Genomic DNA, 15,678 nt, shown 5'->3' with positions numbered 1-15,678 from the left:
TAAGTTTAAATTTTTCTGGTCAATCTTTGACCTTAATTTGACTGTTTTTTTTATTACTTTAAAAAAATTTCTCATCCTCAAATGTAATGTGAATTAATTATGAAAATAAAAATCCAGACAATAAAAGGAACATTACACTAACCTGTTTTATATATTTCATAATACTTTTGTTTTTGTCATATATATAAAAGAGTTTTTTGTTAGGTAAATCTTGTTAATCAAATGGCTGTATAATTAAAAACTGATATCTTTGCATTTTCTCTTAAAAATTATTGTTTTATATTATAATACTTCTGCATCATCCACAAACCAATAAGAACCATTGAGAAAAACATTTTATTGTGCAACATTTATAGAAAAAGGATAAATTATAAATAAAGAACAAGCAAAATGTAACTTTTAAAAATATAGATTAACTAAGAATACTAACATTTGAAATAACAGTTATCCTTAATCCAGTATTACACAACACCACTACTTGTGACATAATTACAGAAAGGAGAACTGTGCTTCTATTCAAAGATTAATAAATGTTACCAAGTTGTGAAAACAGATATTTTAAATAATCAACAATCTGTAACATTCAACTTTGTCCATATTGGAACCATTTATATATCTTCTTGATATGCGTTTGAATGTTAGTACATTCTGACTCTTTCTATTTACAACAAATATTACCATTGTTAGAATCAATCTTTTATTACGGTATTATAAACAGTTATTACCAGCAAATTTCAAGAATACTTATGTACATTTCACGTACCCACTTGCAATAATAATTATATTAAAAGGCTCAAATCTAGAAAATATCAAATACAACTTATTATTTAGCATTATTCAGATGTGCTTGAAACCTGAGATAATTATACAATAAACTCACACACTTAACTTTCAAGGGATGTGGACTTGAGAAGAAAAATATAGACTTTTAAGCTGCTTGACTATAGTTAATTTTAAGAAAAGTAGAGACTATTAAATAGAGAGGGTTAGGGAGTTCTGGTTGGCACAAACAGATCAGTGTGGTGACTGGGTTTTACATTCTTGAATAGTTCCTTTTACATCACTAGAACAAGGTACTTTGTTATAAAAAATAGACTTTCAGCTCTCAGATATTCACAGCGTGCAGGAGACCTGCAATAATGAAGACCTATACTAGAGAGTGACTTTCAGGTATATGCAACATCTCAAAAAACACATACTACAGCAGATATGCAGTACATGAGAAAACTAGATATGGAATATTTCCACATTATTCACAAGGAGCAACTTTGATATCTTTACACACTGTACTTCATCCTCTGACAAAAATATAAATGCATGAAAAAGGTTATTACTTTATCTATCTATCTAGCATTTTTACCCCTTTAAACTACACCTCCAAACATACTGAATGAGCAAACTTGGAAGCTCTGCTTCAGACTCAATGCCATTTTTAGGCAATGTAGAACCTACAATGAAAGCTATACCACAGTATCAACACCATGGTCTTGGAGATATGAAACAAAAGGGTGTAAGTAACTTAGAGCCTATACCAGAACCTATGCTTTAGTTTTGATGAGAGTTTCAAGGTGATGTGATATTCCAATATAAGATGTTTAAGTGAATCTAAACCTCACTGAAAGCATTACTATATTATTAACACCATGGTATATATATGATATGAAACAAGAACATCTAGAGATGATATAAAGCACGAACCAGAATCTGTGTTTTAGTGTCATTATGGCCTTAATTTAAAATTAGTTGATGTAGAAACTCAAATGGAAGTTTTGGTTTAGTTTCAAAGCCATGGTTCAAGTGAAATTAAAATTCAATTCTGAGTATATAGATAATGTAGAAGCTCAATTTTAGTGTTAAAATCATGGTTCAAGGGAAATAAATACTCAATTTTTAGTGTACATGTAAATAGAAGCTTAACAAAAAGCTCAGTTTTAATCTCAAAATTATGGTACAAACTTTAGTATAAAAATTTAACCTAAAATTTCTTGATATGAAACTTAAAATATAGTTAATGTAGAAGCTAAATTGAGAAAACCTGATATAGTAACTGTAGCCATGGCATAGTGATATAAACTTTAACTTGTGTGTGTAAATGAAGATGAACCTCAACTATTCCAGTTACCAGTTATTAGTTGTTCAGTTCTTCAGTGTTTGTTGCAAGTTTTCATCATTTCGAATTTCAGACTTTAGTTTGACGAACTCCCTGGCTACTTCATCATTAGTTCGCTGTGACAGTATTCTCAAGATGGTCCACCCTGTTTCGTCCAAGTAAACTCGTCTAGCCAAAGTGAGCCAACATGCACAGCTTCCTCGTTCTATTATGTCTCGCATCTGCATGACAGCCACACCCACCAACCTGTCTTCACGAGCGAAGCAGTAATCTTTCACACAAATGTGCAGTTCAAAAGATGAGGGCTCCTCTTCATTTCCAATAATGCTGTCAAAAATGTTTTATAGGACTAGACTTATCAAAAAACTTTTAGAATTTTTAAATTTCTGTATTATTATATCTTATAATTCATGTTTAAAAATGTCAGTCTGCTATCAATTATCATAAATTCATAGAAGCAAATAAGACAAGTCACTGAGAGAGCACAAAAAGAAAGTAAAGAAGTAAAAGATAAACAAACTGTTTCATTTAAATTTAATATGGGAGTTATGACTTAGATAGTTATAAAGTGCGACTGTTAAATTTATTATTTTTAGAAGTAATAATTTATTGCAGTTTTGACTATGTATCTGTTTACGATTCATTTGTTGTATAGTTAAATTGTTGTAAATTGGCGCCATGTTACTCAAACCCTCTGAATTTTTCTCATTGCTGTAAGTGAGTATTGTTACATCATAATGTCTCATAGTTTGTAGAAAGTTCTAGGCCTCAGTTGGGCAATATATATATATATATATATATATATATAAGTGACAAATTTAAGCAAGTAAGTTAGTGAAAGTGAAAGAAAAAGTGAAGACAGACTACACGTGAGTTTAGCCGTAATGGGTGATTTCTAAAGTGATTTTCACAGTTTGTATTGTAATAACAGAAACAGAGGAGAATAATTTGCCTTGTCAAAGGGTATTCTAAAGTAATTGAACTCACCTGTGTGGGCTTTGATGAAAAGGAGATAATTATCTGAAGCTTTGGATACAACTGTGATAACCAATAGTGTAATGAATTTTGTACATACGTTTGACTTGTTTTGAATATATAATATTTTAAAACAAGTGAATTTTGTGCTGTCTGTTCGTTGTTGAAATTTATTGCCAACAAGTCACAGACACCTACTGTAACGAATCACAGCCCTATAAAAAACTGACACTGACTGATAACAAGTAAAGATATGAAATAAGGTGTGGGCAATATTTAATACAATAACAAACCAGAATGTAAAACAATTACAAATAGTACAAAAATGGGTCATATGATCATCAAGGTTACAAAGAAGTTATGGTAGATGTTCTAGTACAATGTGTCAATAAGTAGATAAAACATTAGCAAATTTAGTATGAATAATAACTATATATATAAGATGTTTTCAGTTAGAATAAGCAGCTGATCATAAAGACAGACCACAAACCTCAAACACAGATTTACACACATGCACATTGACCAATGTACAGTAATTTTTTATTTCAAACCCATTTTTTGAGAAGCTTGTGTGATTTTTTTTTCTGTCTAGATTCTGAATGCAAGCATTGAACAAGAAGAAGAAGATCATGGCCTAGGCTACATATGGGAAAACTTACAAAATATCCTCCATCATAAATATTATTTGCTGGAATTGTATAAATCTTTAATAATTCCACCAATTTTACAAATACCTTCAGATTAATTTGAGGTGAAAGGTGAGCTTTTGAGTTTCACAGAGAGTGATACAGTAACTTATATGAATGTAGATAGACTTTTGCAGTTTATAAAGTGTAATGGACTCAGTATCAGATCTGATGGTGCCCAAAAGGTGATTATATTGAGGGTGTGTGGGTTATCCTGATAATTTGCCCATTTAAATTTATATTACATTAAGGATTTTAGGAATCTCATTTCAAGAAACCCAATGTTAAAAAAGTATAAAAATGAGTGCAGTATTGCCAGTGAATCATCTTAGTATGCGTAAGTAATCTCATTTAACTTTTGTTTATACTGAAATATAATTTACATGGTTAAAATAATATTCAAGTTTTTGAATTTTTCTTTAGGGGAGTCCCTTCTAAACTGATTTCAGACCACAGAAAAAAAAAATTCAATGGGATACTCTCCCCTTGTAAGCTCCTAAATCCAAATTAGTGCAGCAGTCAATGTTAAAGGCTGGGCCCACCCTTGAACCTGTACTTAATTAGATGGCTAAATGTAGATCATCATTTTTTAAGCACTGTTATTAAGAACTTGATTAACACAGTATTCCAAGTGAGCACTTCCTTAATGGCTTGATTGATTGTACCTTTGTTATTCTTCAGTAGATAATACTTGTTTTGCTTGGAGGGGATACTGCTGCAATACTGCATGCAGATGTAGTATTCTTCAATGGTATTTCAAGTGACATCTAGAGTTTACAGCCTCATCTTTGTTGGAATGGGAATTACCAGTCACAAGGGTAGCACTTGTAACCCTGGGTAAATGTAACATTTCTTCAAAAGTAAATAACATTGGATTTAGTCAGTCTGGAACATGACCTTCAAGGAAATGAAGCTTAATGAGAGAATCCAGTAAAAGTGATAGTCCATCGTTCCATAAAAGCAAGTAAACACATTGTGTTTCACATTAGTGGTAATAAAGGAATATGCATTTCATATTTCACTTTGTGTCCAATCTCACTATCAATTCAACAACATGGTTCAGTTATTTAGAGATTTAAGATTACTTCATAATCGGTATCTTGGCTGAATCTCCTCTAACTGAGCAGAATACTCAAAGGTTAACTAAACATACAACACTATAATCCAAAAATGATATAATTGTCAAAAGCATTTTGAAAACCTAAGTACATCAAGTCCGTATCCTTTCCATCATCCAGATAACAATTAACATCCTTGAAAATAAATATTGAATAAGTAAGGGGAGATCTCCACTTAGTGAATCCATGTTGATTCTCTTTTCCAATATCACACTTCACTAACTGATTGTGCAAAGCTTCTTTTGTCAGACTTTCTAGAATTTTTTCCCATTACAAAAGTAAGAATAGTTTGAATAATATTTTAAAGGCAACTCTTATTTCTTCCTTTAAAAACAGGAATAACATTAACAATTCTCCAGTCCCAGTATCTGACCTTTATCTTTTGATCTACCAAAATGAAAGAGAGAGGTTCTCATATTTGTTCTTTGATGTCCTTTAAAATCCTTGTATGATCCTGGTGCTTTATCTGTTTTAATCACTCATATTTCTCTACTAACACCAATATTTCCTACTGAATTCTTAGGGTCAGGAATATTATTAACATCCTCTCTTGTAAAAACAGATGAGAAGAAATGTTTAAAAACTCAGCCATCTCACAGTCTTTAACAAGGAACATGCAAACAGCATCCTTTAAGAGCTCGATCTCCATTCTAGCAACTTGCTTACATTTAACATGCTTAAAAACACCTTGCTGTTGGTTTTGACATTATCATCCAGCTGTTTCTCATAAACCCTTTTGGATTTCCTAATATTATCTCTGATGTCTTTAGTAAGTCAATTAGGTTTAATCTTCTCTGTTATCCCTTTAATCTTTTTAGGAATAAGAACATGCCTATCTTGAAGTAAAAGCAATTTATTCTTAAAAGTTTCCCAAATCTAACCCACATCAATTTTTTAAACTCATTATCCTAATTAACCAATGATAAATCTAGTATCATCTTATTGTATATTAGTATGTAGTAAACATCAAATCTAATTATGCAATGATCATTCTTTGCATAATAGGTTGTAAATACAGACAAATATTACTTTGTAAATAACGTGTAATGAGATAAATGCAATAATGTGTAATCCCCCCACATTGAATTAATGTACACAAAATTCTCAAATTTATCTATTCATTCCAAAGAATGGCTTGAAATTCATGGCAGTATGCATATTTATGGATTAGCTTCTAATAGCTGCATAGTTATACATGAGTAAATTAAAAAATATAGTAGCTAGTATATGAATAAGAAATCTTAATGTATTTTTGTTTGAGGTGATATTCTTTATATACAAAATTTTCACAATAGAAAGTCCCTAAAATTTATTGGGGCCTACATTTAAGTGGATATTATACTCTGGTTGGCAGACAAACTTCTTTATCTCAGGGTTGACTAACAATGTTAAATTTATAAGAGTTTTCATTATATTACTTTATGCAAATAAAAATAAGTTGGCTAAAGACTATAGAAACCCTTTTCATACCCCAGAAACATATCTTTTATCTAATAATATTTTAACTGTTGTATACACTGTAGTTTTGTTTCTTCATTTGGTATACTAATTTTTTTATTATGTGAAACTACCATGAGTGGGAAAAGATAAGGCTAGTCAAATACATAATTGACCATTAATGGTGTGATATGCAAGAATACTACATTTTTCATACACACCTCCTTATTTAGTATAAAATTTTCGAAAGTATAATTTAATATGAAATTTTCCTGTAATGCAGTATATAATGTATATAAATAAACAGTGAACTTTTTCACTGGCAAGTCCGGTAATGTGTCAAGGACACAATCCCTTGTTTTGAAGCATGGATAGTGCTTGCTTGAGAACAATGGCATTTCTGTTATTAATATATAATGCCATGTTTCCTCAGTCTCGATGATGATGATCTTGGAGAACGATATAAGATTATTGATTTGCTTTAAAAAACACTGAAAGATTTTCAGTAAAGGTGCCAAACAATTCACAGAAACAACTTAGATTGTTGTTTGTATATGTTTTGTGCATTTTGCATCTTTTTTTGGCTCCAGAATTGGTGGAAGTCAAAGAATTTGTGGCAATTACTTTAAAGAAAATCAGTGAATCTAAGAACATTACACCACTTTTAAACTGGATCACCAATTTACTAATGATATGTAAAGTTAAGATGGCATTATCATCATCCAACACTAATTATTTTAAAGCTACTAAGTGACCTTATGAGTCATGTTCCTTCTACATAATTTGTTTCATGTAATCTCTAAAAAATTTGAGAATGGAGATTTTTAATTAGGAAATGTGTGAAAGAATCAATGTTGTTTCATACACTCAGAAAGAAAGTAATCAGCTAATCTTCAAGTTCAAGTCTATCTTGTTTGCTTTTGCACTTAATTCTTATTAAAAGTCTGACTAATAACTGAGTTAAATAATAGTAAAGAATAACTATTGTTTTCATCAAGCACTTGTTTCATCAACTGTTGACAGTTTAGGAACATGAAACACATACTTACAAGTGGAAAGTTTCGTTGTATTTTGGAGACCAGTTATTGTTTTTTGATTTTGTAGCATGTTTCCTTTTCTTGTTGCTCAAGTTAGGACCAATCAGATTAACCTCCACAAAAGGTCGAAACATACTGGTATTTGGCCAGCGTAAGTCATTTGCTGCAACCACTGAAAACAAGTTTTTATAATTAATAGTGTTATGTGGAAAAATAAAGTACAGTTTTGCTGGAAACCATATGAAAATAACTTTAACTTTTGTATGAAAGTATTTTTTATTAATTTGTGCAATCTGTCCTACATTAAAACAACATGATCAAAACTTGTATGTTCGAGCAAAACACTTAATTTTCTCAACTATAATTATAGTTGAGGATATTTAGGATGAAGAAATATTGTATTGCTTGAAAACGAATTAACTTTAAATATAAAACTGTTTTATTTACTATCCCATCGTCATATATAAATATCAAAATGTTTTCTTTCCTACATACATATTATAACCTGTTTATTATTTACCTCAGTCCATTTGGTTTCTGACAGCAAAGGGCTGTTGCAATTTACCTCATTTTTTTTAAAAGTTATACACTGGTTGTTTCACGTGGATTATTCTTCATCCTAGCTTTAAAAGATTCTGTATAGTTGTGTCATATATGATAATTTCATTGATATTTTGATATTTATATAAAATGATAGAATAGTAAATCAAAAGATATGATAGATACCAAGAGAAGCATATGAATCCTGAAATTATTTCTCAAGTGATTTTAGGGAGTACAATGAAGTGCAAAGAGAAACATTTACAAAACTCAAAGAGGCTATGGAATGTCTTTTTCAGTTTTTGATCAAAGTGTCCTATTTAACCTCATACATAGTCACATGCTGATTTCCACAAAAACTAGAGGTTTGAGGATTTAGTACATGGAAGAATAAGTGTGGTGGTTTTTTGCAAGTGGACTGAAAGAGACAAGACATGGTGATGAAGTTTGGTATGGAAATAAAAACACTTTATTGCTGGAAATATCGACTGAAGAGTGGTTGATCAAAAAATTTGATATTGCATTGATATAGGATGAAAGAAATATAAATAAAGTTGGATGAACATATTTCATGTTTATACAGTCAATATGAATGCAAACATATCTGACTAAAGCAAACGTTAGGTCTTCTTTGGGAACCTGTTCAACTTGTTCTGGAAGTGTATTCTATTGAATTTTCTTACAAAAAGCCCAGAGATGAAATAGCAAGATCATCAAGACAGATAATGTTAATCCACCTTCTAACTTTGAAGAGTTTCAGAGTGAATTAAAAGAATCTATCTGAAAAATTTTGTATATGAACTTGTTCAACTAAGTTCAGTTTGAGTTATTATAGATGATCATTCATAATTATATTATTGTTAAAGAGACTTCATCATTTTCTGTAGCCACAAAAGTAAAGCCATATGAAGCATACTGGTTTCAACTCTGAAATGTTAAAGATAAAACTGAACTAATGTAAACTATAGGTGGTGGGTGACCAAGTTCAATCCAAATGTCAACTTTCATACTAAAAGTTTCATTGTATGTAGCACACATCTTGGAGATAAGCTTTAATAATAATATGACTGTATGGTGAAATAGTGATGTTAAATAATGAAACATTTTTAGTTTTCTCTGTGTTAAATGTTATAAATAAACACATGAAAGTAAAATCAACAGGGTCTCCATAGCATGAGATAAGCTGAAGTTTCAAAATTTTTTTTTACAGGACAGTTACAAATTTAATTGGTAAGAACTACAATACATGACTATACATTACAAATTTTATAGTTGAGGCTATTATTAGTTGAATTAAACGTAGAGTGAAAATACCATATTGGCACACAGAACCACTTCTCATCTTTTTACTTCGTGGAATTTTTTTATAGTTTCGATGGTTCTGTAGAACTTTTCTTTTGTGATTGTTAATTGCATAAAGTTATATTTTTCTTGTAATGCAGAAGAAATCTTAAATACAAGGTATTCTGTTTCAGAAATATTTCATCATTTAACTAAAGTATTTGGATATATATTTTATCTTTTTATTACTTAACATATCATTTTATGGGAAAGACATGCATCAAGCAAAATTCTTACTTTATTCTACATTAGCTCCATTTTAAACAGAGAGAAAGGAATGAGTCAAAGTGCTTCTAAAAACAGAATTTTGATATTCTAGTTTAAAATAATATTTGATTATTCCAAAACTATTTTTAATCATTGGTAATAATGAAGACAGTAGTTTTTTTTTCAAACTAATGTAAATTTTTTTAAATTGTTTTGTACATATGGGCAGGTATGATTAAAATTATGTTTGGGCAGGTTAAGTTTGTGCAAAACATTTCATAAGTATGAATAGGTAAGTTACAAATATGGACCTATATGGAAAATTTAAGAATAAAGCTTTATCAAAATGTTTGGATATATGTAAAAAAAATAGCTTTTAAACAGTAGAAATGCAATTTTTAGCTACCTTTAATGGTAATTTTGTGCTCTCCAGTACCAGGGTGAGTGAAGAGGTCCACTTGAACAGAAACCTCACCAACACTTCCTTCTTCTGTGGCTGGATTCTCTAAAGAACAACAGGAAAACTCAGAATCACTAAAAACTTTTGTCAGTTATCACTCTGAAGAAGTATTTTTCATTCAAGTATGAATAAAGGCACTTCTTAGGATGCCAGTAATTTATATATGCAATGACACACTTTTCATTATATCTTAAAATATTTGGTCTGGATACAAAAATGTTTATGTTACTCTGTCAGGAATCTATGAGAAAAATATGTGTCTTCAAATGGCTTATTCTGACAATAGTTGTAACAAATAGCTAGATTATACCGTTAGCAACATGTGATTCTAAATATGAATTATAATGGCAGATACAGTACAAAAATTGCCTTTATAAGATATCTAGTAGCATATGTTTGCAATGACATGAACTTAAATGTTTGTTTCTAAACCATAATCAGAGTTTCAGTAGTCTTGGTAAAGAATGACATTGAAGTGTTAAAATGTTTAAGTTTTGAGAGTTGTCTGATTCATAATCAGAAGTTTGGGTGAAACACCTTACCTTGTTTTGTCTGAGTACTGACAAATGTCTTTATAAGAGTGTCTGTTGTCTGTGTGTACAGTGACAAGGCATAACGTAATGACTGCAGTTCAGTACTTTTGTCCAAAAATGCCTTCTTCAACCCATTACCATTAGCATAGAAATACTGTTTAATGGTATCCAAGGCCACATCTAATACAGCACACTGTTTAGGTGTTAGATTCTTCTCAACTTCCTATATATAAATAAACATTTATTATCAATTATTTCAATTTACTAAATATGATAATTTAAAATTTGAATATATTTAGTTTATTGATGAGTTAAACATTAACCATTAACTCTGTGGTATGCAGCCATACCAATGTATTTTATACCTTGTTTTATCATAGTATGTTTCAAAATTAGTAAGTTATTTCAGGTATGTGCAGTTTTCATGAAACACTTGATTACAAATTTTTTTTAAATGCTTTTGCTCTAGCTGCCTTTGTCATTCCCTTGAGTTAACACCCATGAGGGTATGGTTGTATGAAATTAAGTGTATTAAAGTAGACAGGAGTTTTCTCTGTTGGTTAGTCAGGTGTTAACTCAAGGTTATAACATCCTTATCTTTCTATGTAACATAAGGGATGCATACATCTTGAGAACATAGCATTACAGAATTTGACATATAATACCACCATATATTTTATGTACCATACAATAACACCTGATATCTTATAGAACAAGGGTTGCAACATCATTTCAGCTAACGTTTTGAAATCCTAGCCATCTTCAGTTGTACATACTGCACTAAGCTTTACATCTTCTAGCACCAGATGTCATATATTATACAGTGAACATCACTTGATAGCTTGAAAAGCAAGAAGCACTACTTCCTTTCAGTTGTTGCTTTTTCAACCAAATGACTTGCCTAGCTGCTGGTAATAATGGTTAACTCCAGCCTTATGAATCAAGAGGTTGGTGGGAGCAACTCGACTGATTGTCAGAGCTGTTTCACCTCCAGATCTGGCACTTCCTCTTTCCTCCTCTACTGGATTTTGGTTTTCCAAGGCACACTCTCATCTTCCTATGACTTGTGGTCTCCTCTGCTGACTCACAGGCACAAGTTTTTTGGAAATGTATGAATGCAGCTGATTTACATGCGATACATGCTTTTGTATGTCTCTTGATTGTTGTGATTCATACAATAATAGACCGACTTATCAGAGCATGATGTATGTACCAAAACCACACCCCATATCCATACTGTTACAGCTATTCCTTCATTGTTTTTATTATATGTCATCCTGTCAAATGACATCCTTTCCTAGCTGTTGATGAGTAAACTCGTGTATGTCAATCAACACAGGCATTAACCGCTCCACATACTCTTGTCAACATTGTGCAATGTCCAGTGCACAATATACTATCATCATGTATGGTTGGGATTAACAAACTTGATGAGAATATGCTTGACACTCTATATTCTTTATTCTACTAAACCACCAAACTGAGGTGATAAGGCAAAGGGTGTATCTTTACCACACCTAACACAGAGAATAGTTGGCTGTTGAAATTAGCTCCCTGATCTCTATGGATCTTTTCTGATGCTTCAAACCAGACTATCCAGTGCTCTGCCAGTGCATTAGCTATGGACTGTGTTGATGTATCAACCAACAAATAAGCTTCAGGTCACTTCATGAAGTAGATGATTCCATGGGTATGTTACTTCCAGAGATATCCATGGCTATTCCTTACAGAGGAGCATCAACAATTCACTGCTAGAGTTTACCCTCTTTAGGCTGGCTTTTTCTATGGATGACATACACTGTCTTGACACAAATGCAGCCAGTATAATCACCACAGAATGGGAACATTAGTGCAGATTACATATTGGCACTTTCTAGCCTCTGAGTTATGAATCTAGTGCCATAAAGCTATAGGGACAACTAGCTGCAATACAGGTTAAGAGCCAGAGATCAGTAGTTTCTAAAAATGGCACAGTACAACACCTTGCACTTGTAACTGTTTGTATAAGTGCCATAGACTATGTGTCAATACTACATTCCTCAATCTAAGCTGGTTGGGCTTTACCATGCTAACTCTGGTCATGCTAACTCTGGTCCTTCAGTTGCTCTTCCTGGAGCTCCTGAAATTTTGTGGCATCCACATACTAATGGGATCTATTACTGTATGCCTTGTTATCACTATGGAAAAAAAATGGTTTCAACTTTCACACAGCATCCAGGGTTGGGACATTCATCAAATGGACAGAGTTTCACCATTCATCATTTCTGTGTTACAGGCCCAGAAAATGCTGTATGACTAACTCATCCTCCTGAAATGCCATTATCCAATTGTGCAATCATCCCCTTTTGATGTTTAAAGTTCATCAACCATTTAAGCATTCAGCTGAATAGTGAACTTTCTACCATACAGGTAGTGTTCTGATTAAGAAGTTAGCACACAGGATCACATGCAAAAGTTGTAATGGTTTTCAAACAAGACCCAAAACTCAAGCACTTTCAAATAGTTCACTATTCTTCTTCATTCTCCCGAAGAAGAATAGTAAACTATTCGAAAGCTCTCGAGTTTTGGGTCTCATTTGAAAACCAATACAGGTAGTGTTGATATTGTTTTATGAAAGCTGCAGTTCTTTCTTCATCATTACAGTATTTCCATTCTGAAGCTGTGGTCTCGTGTGACTTGTATACATGATTATATTTTATACTCCGTTCTAAAGTGATAACACCATTCTGATTCCACTATCACTAGCTTCAGTATCTAACAAAAACTCACAGACTCAGCTTTAGTCCTTAGCTGAGATTGATGTGCTAGCCCAAATTCATCACTCCTTCTAAAATGTGTCTTATTTTTAGTGAGATTTGATAATGACGTGGTGATCTTGCAATGTTAGCCACAAACCATCAGTAGCATTGCATAAAAACAATAAAACTGCTTGGTTACAGGTTGAGTCCAATCTCATATAACTGCTATTTTAGCAGGATCTGTGGATATCCTTTCTCTACCTAATATGACTGAAAAATTCCTCTTCTGCATATAAATGCATAGTTTCCTGGTTTCGGTTTCAAGGCTACCTATTTTAATTACCCACTCGAATAAGCAACCAAATATTAAGCTTCATTAGCTTCATGAAAGTGGAAGGTGCATTTCGTAGGCCAAAAGGCATGAGACAAAGCTTATAAAAACCATCTCTCATACTAAAAGCATTCTTAGGTTTACTATTGTCATCCAGCTTGACTTACCAGTATCCAGATATCAGGTCTAAAGTGTTGAACTAACAAGCCTCCTCCAATGTGTTCAGACATTTCAGTTGTTTCCATTCTTCCTCTTGGTTGTAAGTCTTTTAACTCATGGAAAATGTTTTTCTTCAAGAACTAAGCCTTTTAAACTTAAATTACATAAGAGAAGGAGTAAAAGGCAATAAATACATTAGCAGAAAACAAAGGCTCTGTAATAAATATCCTGTGGTCATAGCACCAAAATTTTCTCCTTCCTACCTACTTTAAAATCTGAGAGCTTCAGCTTGAGAAAGAAAACTAACTAAAATATCACAGCATGATAGACCAAGTTCTATAATACTACCTCTCAAGATAAGAGTGCCACTTATGTAACTGTTCTCAATCCCGCTGAAACATTAGGGAAGTTATAACTTCAAGATACCACCTGATCAACCAATAGAGAAAACTGCTATCTACTATTACATACAAGGTGCAACTTTACAGCGATACTTCCTACAGGCATACCAGATGTTATCTCAAGGGAATGACAAAGAATAAAGAAAGCTAAAATGAAAGCATCTTAATAACTTTTTGATCTACATGTTATGTGAAAATTACACTACTTAGAATAACTGATTAATTTCAAATTTTAAAAAAATTCTACATTAAAACAAGAAAGCTTATACATAGCACAAGAGAATTAATTTTAATGATTTAGAAAATAATTCAGACATTTTACAGAAGAGAATATAATAAATTTTGTGTTTTAATTAATGGTCTAAACTTTTTCAAGATGATTACCATAGCTTTAGACCTTTAGTCAATGGTCAATTTTCAATGAAGTAAGCTAATTACACATACACACACTAATCTTGATACTTTAAAATAATAATTTGTTTATGACTGATGAATACTTTAACCGTATCTTTTTAAAAGTGATGCATTATTCATTATTTAACTTTATTGTAAACAATGGATTGGTGTCTCTTCAATCTTGACAAATGATGCATCCAATGTTACTTTCTCTAAGAGTTTTAATTTTTCTTTGTCTAAGAATCTTTTCTTTTAAACAATTTTCGAATTTTTAAGCGTTATAGTCTATAATAGTTTCAATTAAAATCATAAGCATATATTAGAAATAAGAGAAGAAAATTGTATTAAGCTCTGGATAGGAATTATTATATTATAAAGTTAAAATGCATTGAAAAGTAATGGATTTAACTTGTATGAGATATAAGTACAAGATATGGCAACAGAAGGTAAATAGGCAGTTTTTTAAATATATTTATCATGGTTATATGCAGCAATTCAAGGAAAAACCTATCATACAGTCACCCGACTTCTGCTATAACTTGAGATTCAAGGACCTAGTATGTAAAAAGACAATTTGTCGTAGGTAGAAAAAAAAAGATATAAAACTCAGTGTGAAGTTCAAGTAAAAATAAACATTTTAATTGACTGAGAAGACAGAAGAATGGTTGATCATACAGTCAGAGGACCAGTGTATTGATTGTTTGGAAGTTAAAAGTGGAATAAACTATACTCGAAAGGTAGCTGGATACTAATGTAGATGATTTACTGAAAAGAAAAATACATATACAATCAGTAGGTTAAGAGATATAACAAACAATGAGACTGCTACAATCAGTCTTGAATCTTTCAATTCAGAAATGAATCTATGTGAAAATGCTAAACCTGTATTAATACAATTAATCTTTTCTATATGACCGACCAATAAGAAAATCGAAACACAAGAATCTAAAAATATCTTTGCTCCATTTGACAAGTCATAGAGCAGTCCTTTATACCAGAGTTAAGCTCAAGGATAGATGCTATTCACCTACTATTTGCCCCCCTCCCCCACTGGCACAACAGTATGTCTGCGGACTTACAATGCTAGAAACTGGGTTTCAATACCCGTGGTGGGCAGAGCACAGATAACCCATTATGTAGCTTTGTGCTTAACTTCAAACAGCAGCAAACTTACTATTTTTGAGGAAATGCCCTTTTTCATACTCCTAT

General features: G+C 31.8%; 1 protein-coding gene across 2 annotated transcripts in view; it reads right to left on the bottom strand.

The window, feature by feature from the left end:
• Window positions 1-249: 249 nt before the first annotated feature.
• Window positions 250-15,678, bottom strand: part of LOC106472015 (protein unc-13 homolog B-like) — a 25,788-nt gene continuing 10,359 nt past the window's right edge. The window contains exons 4-8 of one of the 2 annotated variants that reach the window (XM_022400620.1): window positions 10,454-10,667; window positions 9,858-9,956; window positions 7,376-7,535; window positions 2,123-2,437; window positions 251-1,131 (exon numbers count right to left, since the gene is read on the bottom strand). In XM_022400620.1, the coding sequence (XP_022256328.1) occupies window positions 2,137-2,437; window positions 7,376-7,535; window positions 9,858-9,956; window positions 10,454-10,667 (774 nt within the window). In that variant the 3' untranslated portion in view covers window positions 251-1,131; window positions 2,123-2,136. Of the gene's footprint in view, window positions 2,438-7,375; window positions 7,536-9,857; window positions 9,957-10,453; window positions 10,668-15,678 lie in introns of both variants that reach the window. The other variant, XM_022400618.1, reaches the window with a different exon arrangement.

This window comes from Limulus polyphemus, unplaced genomic scaffold (assembly GCF_000517525.1).
Source record: "Limulus polyphemus unplaced genomic scaffold, Limulus_polyphemus-2.1.2 Scaffold5023, whole genome shotgun sequence".
Lineage (NCBI taxonomy): Eukaryota > Metazoa > Arthropoda > Merostomata > Xiphosura > Limulidae > Limulus > Limulus polyphemus.
The sequence above is the reverse complement of the archived record's forward strand: the minus strand, read 5'-3'. Positions and strand labels throughout refer to the sequence as shown.